Source organism: Galendromus occidentalis, unplaced genomic scaffold (assembly GCF_000255335.2).
Source record: "Galendromus occidentalis unplaced genomic scaffold, Mocc_1.1 scf7180000076440, whole genome shotgun sequence".
In the NCBI taxonomy this organism is placed as follows: Eukaryota; Metazoa; Arthropoda; class Arachnida; order Mesostigmata; family Phytoseiidae; genus Galendromus; species Galendromus occidentalis.
The window spans coordinates 19,608-29,023 of record NW_003804429.1 but is presented as its reverse complement, the minus strand read 5'-3'; the positions used below and the strand labels follow the sequence as shown (position 1 = coordinate 29,023).

At 52.1% G+C, this 9,416-nt stretch overlaps 1 protein-coding gene across 1 annotated transcript; it reads left to right on the top strand.

The window, feature by feature from the left end:
* The first annotated feature begins 215 nt into the window (after positions 1-215).
* Positions 216-1,951, top strand: LOC108865201 (uncharacterized). Its single transcript, XM_018641994.1, has 5 exons — positions 216-222; positions 324-442; positions 824-966; positions 1,214-1,335; positions 1,542-1,951. Exons 1-5 carry the CDS (start codon positions 216-218, stop codon positions 1,949-1,951), a joined length of 801 nt encoding a protein of 266 aa, XP_018497510.1.
* Positions 1,952-9,416: the final 7,465 nt, after the last annotated feature.

Genomic DNA, 9,416 nt, shown 5'->3' with positions numbered 1-9,416 from the left:
GATCTGTGGGCTCTTGAACTGGAAATGTCCTCGGATACTTCACGCGGAGCTTATTCTGTCAATCATCATAGGTCAGGGAGCATCTATTCTGTGCCTGGCACAGACCCTCAGAGCAGGTTCTCCGATCTTCGTGGTCGACCAGGGGTCTGGGTTCGGGGGGCTATGCAGTAATTAGGGCGAGAACTAGAGTTCGCCTCCTGCGCAGTGTCACTGTCATGAGGGGTTGGCTTGATCGTGGCTTCTGGGCGAGGTATTCATTTATCGTGATAAGTCTGCTAGTCTGATTAATCGCGAACGATACTGAACGAAAGCGAACTCCGCAGGACTGCTCTGGCTGGAAAAAAGTTCGGCTCGCATCGCTTACCTCACAGTGCCCAGAACGGTCAATGTGGATCAAACCGATGAAGCGATTCTCGACTGCCAGTACGACTTCAGTCGGAAGGTGAGTTAGAGCAGAAAGCGGTCGGAAGTCGAACAGAAAAAATAAATTCGATCGCAGCCCCGTACGAGAGAATGTGTTCGGTTCTCGCGTCCGATGAAGACTCTCTCGTGAGTCGGAGGGGAACCGGATCCAGCGCATTTTACGGCATTGAACGCCTTTGAGAAAAATAGCGCAGACGAGCAAAATTGAAACCATGCAGGAGCAGAGGGTCGTGTTCCGTGAGCCGGCAGACTCTGCCGGAATTCATCCGGCTGGCAGACTTAATTAGATTATGATCCAGCCTTCGAGGAGGGAACCGCTACCAGAGACCTTGAAGGGCAGACGTCAGACGACCGCGGCCGTTCTAAGATCCTCCTTTCCTTTCATGCTCTGTGATTGCAGCTTAACGACTTTATCATCGTCAAATGGTTCTTCAACAACGAGCACCTACCCATATATTCGTGGTTACCTAATAGTCAGACGAGGATTTTTGATCCACATTTTGAGAATTTCATCGATAAATCTTACCGGTTCTCGGCGGACAGGTGAGGGCGCCGCGAGGGGTTCGAGTATCTAGGTAATTTCGTTCCAGAATATAAATGGGTCTCCTTTAGTTCGGATGTGCGGCTTTTCGACCGAACCGAGGATGGAGCGAATAAATAATATCGGTCCGATCGATAAATAATAATCGACGTCGTTCCGGCTGGCCAGTAGCACAGCCGAAGCCGGAGTCGGATCCGAATGACACCTAATGACAACAATTACCTAACTTATGATTCACGATATCGACAGGTACCAAATCTACCGAGGAATACGGTTCTCGCATCTCCATCCCAACCTCACAGGATTCTACTACTGTACAGTTTCAACTAAAGAAGGGTATTTCGAGGAACGAAAGCCGATGACACTTTATCGTGAGTATTCCCCTCTCGGATTGCTTATCTCTCCCGAGCATGGTCCTGTTGTCGAAGATGCCGGACCTCACCAGCTCGAAGGAGCGAGATTTGATCCCGTGGTGGACCGGTGATTAAGGGAGAAGAGCATTTTGGAGCATCAATCGCTTCCGACGTCGACGTTCCTCGAGTAATGTCAGCCGGGCTGATCGATTCCATAATTGCAGGTACACCTCATTTCGAAAGGTTCGAAGTCCAGGCCAACCCTCATCACTTCAACCTATCTTGTGATGTCGATGGGATCATGCGACCGGGCGAACTTCGGATATATCGAATCGACGACACGCATTTCGAGTCTTTGGACACCGACACAACCTTGACACCGCGAAACGATCGGTTCCAGACCGTTAGAGCGCAAGTGCGCGCGAATTATAGTGTTCCCAACTCGAGGAGCGCTCGTTCTTTCCAATTCCAATGTACGGTCGTCTATCCAAACACCGACATCAACATCACAAGGAGTCATCTCATGACCACGAGAAACTCGAGTAGCAGCATATATGGTCCTCCGGGATCATTCGTTACCAGCGTTGGCTACGTTCTCCTTGGACTACTCTGCGTCTTTCGATATCGCGATTGATCGGAATTTTTTGTCGATATAAACTACTCGGGTTAAATAAATCAAGTTCATCAGTTCCTGACGTCGTCGTATCGGGATTGAGCTCTACCAACGGACGGTGGGCCTGGGTGTGGAGAGGGAGAAGGGTGGGAAACGTTCCAAGGATTGCTTCAGAGATGCATGCGCGAGTTCCCCTGTCGTACTGGCGGAAATTCTCATGAATCGCAAGCGCGGCCTCGCTCGTGAAAATTCTGACAATCAAACGGTCTCTCCAGAGCAACTCGGGATTCCGCCGACGCGTTTTCGGCCCCTAATTGAGGTAGGTGGTCCCTGAGCGAGGCTTTCCCCTCCCCTCGCCTCCTCCCGTTTGACTTCGACCGGGAGAGCCCCTCGAAAGTTCCGTGACGTGTGATGTGATTCCGACTTGAAAGCTAATGCTCCGCTTTAGTGATCCCCTCGGATGCTGACTATTCGAAGTAGTTTCAGTTATGACGAGCGGGAAATACTTCCCATCAGCCCTCTGACCTCAAACCGACGACAGGGCCGAGATCATTGACGAGCCCGTGTTGGACAAGCCGAATACTTTTCGGATGGTCCGCTCTACAGAGCCGGCAATCAAAGCACCGACTCCCGACACAATACAGCGTCAGTTAGTTCATGCGAACCCACACGTGATGTGTCGACCGCTCCCACAATTAGCATATCTGTCGATCGGAGCGGTTTCCCGAATCGCTGAGTCTCCCAGCTGATGGTCTTCATCTACAAGTTCGCGACCTTTTTTTCATCGGTCGGGAGTCAGGTACGACGATGGGTGATCATTCCGGACGCTATCCCCGGGGAAGCATCAACGGGTGTGAACGACTCAAAAAGCCTGTATGGAGTGGATGGATTGAGTCAGTGGGGATGGCCTGCCTTGGGTGTTCACCCGGGGGGAAACGGACAAGATTGCCAAGCTCGGACACACGAAGAATCTCATCGAGTTCGGAACGAGAGTAGCAAGAAGGACCCGTCGTCCGGCACAGCGACTCCAGAAGTGTCACTGTCGTCGGCTGAGATCCAAAAGGGAATGCTGTCCGTGCAACGGTTCTCTTACGGAGCATTCCTCTCAGGACCTTGTACCCCTGTCGCCTCCCAATGAGCCACGAGATCTCAGTCGTCCCTTCGGATCGAGTATGACCAGAGCGGTCTCAGCCGAACTTCGGTGACGGAGCGATCGATCCGCGTTGTCTCGACTGAGCGCGGTGGCGATTCTCGACGGCCGATTGTGAATTATATAGGAACCAGCCGCGAGGGCGCTTCGCGCCCTCACGGCTGATCGCATGCCGACCGCGATGCTTTTAAAGCTTGAGCTGTTCACATGGAGCTCACCAATGTCGGGAGTCAATTCAGTTCAGTAGCGCTTCATTTAAAAAGGTTAAGTCAGATTCGTAATGGGTAATCGCGATATGAAATCAATTGAAGACCCTGGACAGTGTCGAGTCGGAGTTGATGTTGATTTTGCCTGATGAAGTTCAAGCGATTCATCTCAATCTTCAACCAACTATCGACTATGAACTGCTGCAAGAGTTTTCCAGCATAGTGCAACGGATTGAATTGGCGGTCCCGAGTGAAGAGAACGAATGAGTAATACTGTTTTTGGGTAACTCGGGCTCGTCTCGGCGACGCGTACTCTGTGCGTTCCATTTCTGGATGCCAACCGTGTCCACCGGAAGGGAAGAGCAACGGATATGTAAGCGGATCGCACAGCTTATCAAGGTGGCTGATGAATTTAAGGTTACCGGTTTGCTCATGAATTACCAAAAAACGGTCTCCCGGAATCGATTCCTCATCCCCAACGTAAACAATGGCAACTTCATTGGCGGTCGCGAAATTATAGCGACGATGATCGTCAGTGTTGTTCTGCTCAAACACCATCCGCACCGGCCTAGAGGTTCGACCCTGTTCTTGAGCGTTCCGCGATTCTTCATCGGCGACCTGAGCCATGAGTCGGAACGCTCGTACGTATGGGTTGGAGTCGTTTAACATATTATGGAGAGTTCTGAAAGTACTCTCAACACAATTTCGGTTGACATCGCGTCCGGACAGTTCTTGAGCCGCCTCGTTCGTGTCCATAATCAAGACCTGAGCGCATTGAGGAGGATCGCCGTCTCGTGGTTGCAGACCTCCGATAGTATGATATACCTGGCCATGCACCCGAAAGCGAATAGGGGCCGAATCCTTGCGGGGTCACTATGTCTGCGGTCATAGAAGCCACAGCTAGAGTCATTATTATAATTTCTGATGAATTTTCGGAAGCTTTTCGAATCATCATCCTGGTTCAAATACAGAGAACGCAATGTCTCGGGGAAGGGTTCGAACAGCGGGAGTTCAACCGTATTCTTCGCGCAGCACATCATGTACGGCGACTGTCCAGAAGTTGTTTTCTCGTCTCTGAAGTGCGCAGCTCCGCATCCGCTGCAAGAGTCATCCATGTTTCCTAGATGATGAGCGCTCGAGGGACGCCTCTGATAATCGCGAGCTATGCCTACTGAAGTACGGAGATTGTGACCGGGCTTTAAAGCCCGGACCCCACTGCGATACGCTGCGTGTTCGGCACTCCTCAAGTCAAGTTCTGACTGCGTCATGTTGGAACGCGTTGCGGATTGTCGCGTAGCATCTCGATCGCGTGAGTCTTCTATCTGTGGTAGAGACTCCTGCGATCGGAGTCTACGGTCCTCCGAGCTCCGTGTGTGTGTGTGCGTGTCGCGCGGAATCAGCGGCACGCACGTTTTCCGCTCGAACTTGACAACGATCAGCCCGGAGTCGCCGTTGTTGGACCAAATTCAATGGCCGCGAGTGGGCGACTTCTGCCTGAGTTCTGACTGAGTTCTGCCGACGCATCCGCTCCGCCGCTTGTTCACGTCGAGAACGCTGACCTCGTCGGGAACGCCGGAATCTCGGCATGAGTTAATGAAAAATGATAGAATAGCGTAAATTTGAGAAGCCCGCCTTGGGGCTCGAGTGCGGCGGTTCTCCGCCATCTTGAATGACGTCATGTGACAGCCACAACGCATACGGAGGAAAAACTTGGAGTTTTGTGCGTTTTTCCGAGGAACGGCCCGCAGGAATGGTGGGAAATTCACATGAGCAAAGGACGAAGGAGTTCCGTATCGATTGCGCGCATAATCAGACGGGAATCATGGCGCGAAGCAGTAGATAAGGTGCGAACTGACAGACAGGCAGACATTGCGCTTTTATTATAGGGGGGGATAATACATATTGACGACAAGGAGGCCCATGTGAGAAAATTGATTAATATCGAGCGACAAGACACGGAGCTAGCGATGCCGTCGACAAGGGAGCGGGGTTTCGGTATCTCCTCCCGAAGAGGGCAATATCAGTCCGCAGCCTCTTCACTCGTCGTCTCACGTCGGTCGGTAGCTCAATCTGACGTCGCCTATAGAAGCAGGCGCCGGCCCGTTCCGGGGAGCGAAGAGCTGACTAGCTCATGGACGGTCGAATAGAAGGCCAGTTTTGAAGCCTTCTGGGGGAGATGAAAGATTATCATAAGAATGATTCGAGCTGTCGTCTGAGAATCACAAGTGTGAGCTCAGGCACACTTGGCTGAGCACTTCCAACAGGAGTAACGACTGATATTCAGCCTCCGGAAACGGAAACCCATGTGATTCGGTCCTGGAAGTCCCTCGCGACTCGCGAGATTTTCTCGAGCCTCGGCGATGCTGCCACGAGACGATTCTGGCGATGCTTGTCGGGGAGCAGACGTAGAAGCAATTCGTTCCACGGTATCACCGATTGCCAAACTTCAAAAGAGCCTAGTTACGAAGCCTTGAGCCGGCTTTGGCCCTAAAGCCCCTCAAAGACGACTGCTGAACATACTGTAGTGCCCGACAGACTCAAAGTTTTCACTCAGAGAAGTTATTTCCAGGCGCTATTTCAATGCGGAATCACAGGAGATTCGCTCGGGAATCGTTCAATATGCACGCTCGAGCTGACTACGGGCCGCTTGAGAGACAGGACGAACTCAATCTCAGGGAACTTCCGCTGTCAGTGGACATACCGCAGTGACGACTCCGCGAGCGGAACTCAACACCGCCAGGTCTCGCCATCCCCTGATGTTCCCGACGGCAACCGAGAATATTCTACCACAGAATCCGCGCAATCCAAATAGGTGCGTTCCGGAGTCGAAGCCTCGATTTCCCTGACGTACCACGCTGAGATGAACGTGGAACATTGGCAACGACGAATCGCGATATCACCTGCTCGAGGGAGAAGAATCAATGAAAGACATATTCGGGGATCTGACCCGTGCTCGACAGGGCTGACAACTCGTTCGGGTTTTTGCGCCGATGTTCCCAATGGTGCGTTTTGGAGGGTCATCGAGGGCTTGTCAGCACCGATGACACATTGTGCCCTCGTGTCGTCCTCCCACGGCGTATGGAGCGGCAACGCATAAGCCCGCTGAGGAATCTCTCCCCGCAACTTACATGGCCCGTCGTTAATTAGAGTCGCCCGGAGTCCTTTGATGAGGTTTACGGCGCCGTAAGAGGCTGGAGAAATGCGTCCGCTACCGGAGCTTGCATTTAATTGGTCGCGGCACAAAGCGGTACATGCAGATACTAACAAGCAGCACGCCACTCTCGTTCGGAGAGATACCACAGCGAAAGAAATGAGGATCGTTCCCTTTTCACCAGCGCCGATGAAAGAATTCCGAGCGTCGGGGCTCCTTCTTAGAGCTAGAAAGTTTTTATTCTTTCCGTACACAGTCGCTCGTTCCCACCGAATGCTGCTGCCACCGAGACGGGCAAATTATTCTGAAGCGGCATTAAAATGTTGGAAGCCTGCCAAGAGTTCAAAACCCTGGGGCAGAAACGCTGCCCGAACATTCCACAATTTCCCCGACCTTCATCCTCGGTGAGCCCGAGCAATCGCGCTAATCTACTGCGGATTCGTCACTTCGCACATCTAATGTCCCGCCTGAGTTTTGCTCATGACTGCGTTCGTACGGATCACGTCGTCGACTGCTGGAGGATTCTCCTCCAAAGAGTTGTGCGGCACTCAGAGCTTCACCAATTTTCCTCATCTGATTCTTCCTTCTCCTGAAATTTCCTTGACCCTTCTCCCGCGGCGTCTCCCGCCAGAGACATCGCAGAATATCTCGTCCTCTCGAAGATGACCAACGAACGTTTCTCGTGTCCTCGATCGCTGAGAGTCGTCCGGAAAAGATCTCGCACAGGCAACGAGTTAGGACGTATCAGAACAGGCACCGTGACAGAGCCGAGAGAAAAATGTTTTCCGAAAGATCGGGAGTCTGAGACCCTCCTGTCGCGCCAAGAAAAGAAACAGGGCCTAGGGAGGCTGACAGCTTCTCGCCGGAGTTGATCCCATCGACATTGGCTGTTCCTTCCCGGTGATCGCTTGGGAAGATTGACAACGCATCCGGCGAGGTGGTTCTCGTCATACAACGACTAGAATGCGACACATCATAAACAGAAGAAAGAAGGAATATTCACGGAGAGATGCACTGAGAATAAGCGAAATATGCCGGGATATAGGCGAAACGGGCACATGGATTAGTTATCAACTAGCGGAAAAGAAACGAAACTTCTTTTCGTGATCGTTACCGGGCGCGATTCCAAATCTCGGCGAGCCGTAAGATGTTCCCGCGGGTTCCATGTTGTGTCTAATGATAAATAAATTGCCCAAAATTACATCATCTTTTAAATTGAATAACCGAATATTCTGCGTGCTTAGTAGCTATTCCCCCACCCCCCCTCTATGACGCCTCTGGATTCATTCCATCGGGAGTGAGCTCCACTTGTTCTTCCTGACCTCCTTCGCTCTCAAAAAGTCGGGGAGTTTTGACACTCCGAGGCAATAAAGGCAAGAATTCGTTCGGGGAGATGCGATTCGGGGGAATGCGATTCTGGGGGATGCGATTCGGGGACTCGGGAGTGTACCATTGAATGATTCCTTCCGCAACGCGGATTCTGCCCGTGATTCGAGGTCGTTCACCTAAAGTAACCATATCTTCGCTTGGGCCAGCGACGGACCTTTTCGATCGACTCACCGCACTTCGGTTTGTGGATCAGAAGCAGAGGCTAGGATGGACGCCGCTGCGGCCGGGAATCGGCGCAAACTTGGGGAGGGTAGATCATCCTCTGTCGTATTGAGACGATGATGATGATGAAACAAGCTCAGGAAGAATCGTCTGCGTGTCGTGGATGAAGGAGCATTTGAAGAGTTGAGCTTCTTGGGAAAGTCCCGAGGTGTCTTGCAAGTTTGACGAACGTTCCCACCGTGCCGTCGGAGCCACAAAATGAAGAGACGGCAAAATATCGCGCACTTCTTCGAGAAACCCTTGGCATCCTTGCATCCGATCCGAGAGAGTTGGACTTGGTGTTTTGAAACGAGATATGCATCTCGGTTGGAAGGCCCTCAAATGCGCATCATCATGAAAACTATGCGGAGCGCCCGAAGTGACGCAGTTCGATAATGACCGCGACATGGCATGCAGGATGCAAGATATGACTCATACGGTTATTGTCTCGCATGTGTATATGTATATTTGGCAGTGCTCGACGCGCTTGGCCGCGCTCATTCCGCACCCTAGGAAGTGCATTGTTCCTTGATATCGACCTGACTGCGTGATTATTCATATTTATGCAAAAACCCTCCCGCGAGCCGTCCCCAGGAAAAGCGAGAAATCCCTAGATGCTGCATCGAAGCCTGCTACTTCGGCTCATGAAAAGGCAGTATTCCCACGGATGATGGAGAGAAGAGGTTGGCTCGCTCCAAGTCGGAGGCAATGGTCGCGACGTCAACTTCGGTAAATGCTAGGTTCATCTACATCTCGAGAGTACCTTGGGCGTAGGGGTGAGTGTCTCGCAGGAGAAAATATCGGTTCATGGTGGGGCGGGCAAATACATTCCTGGTTCTTGGACCCGCGAAATCTGCGCGCTGGCAACCTTCGAGAAAAAAGCCTAATGGCGCTCCCAACGCATGCAATCCGACCTTTACTGGCGCATGCGAGCGATCCTCGGAAAATGTCTCCTCCCTACCTAGGAGTTTGAGAGCGGACCGATGCGGCGGCTCTGATTGTCAAGGATGGCAGCCCTTGAACGCACTGGGCAGACTGATGGGTTCTTTGGTGACGGAAGTCCCGCGTATAACGAGCCCCAGATTTCGGAAAAGACTCGTGTATACCGGACCGCGCGGAACGAGGGAAGGTTCGCTATGCGCGGCAATAGGTATTCGCTAGCTTCCTCGTACGCGAGTTCCGTCGGACGGAGGCTCCGCTATACGTGGGACTTTTGGGAATATTTCAGGATATTCTCCGGAAGCGTATCCCCAACTTATGAGGAGTCTTGGGGCGCCACCACTCACGGAATCCAATGACTTCCCTCGGAGGATTCCTCCTAATCAGGGTTGTCCTCTTGCTTCCAGTCCTGGCCGGAGTGCATACGGAGAGGAGACGTCTGAATGAATC

What these genes read in the sequence shown, in the direction of transcription:
- LOC108865201 (XM_018641994.1), top strand. An exon ending in AGTACGACTTCAGTCGGAAG is followed by an intron (nt 443 to 823) that starts GTGAGTTAGAGC and finishes CTGTGATTGCAG; the next exon opens with CTTAACGACTTTATCATCGT. An exon ending in AAAGCCGATGACACTTTATC is followed by an intron (nt 1,336 to 1,541) that starts GTGAGTATTCCC and finishes CCATAATTGCAG; the next exon opens with GTACACCTCATTTCGAAAGG.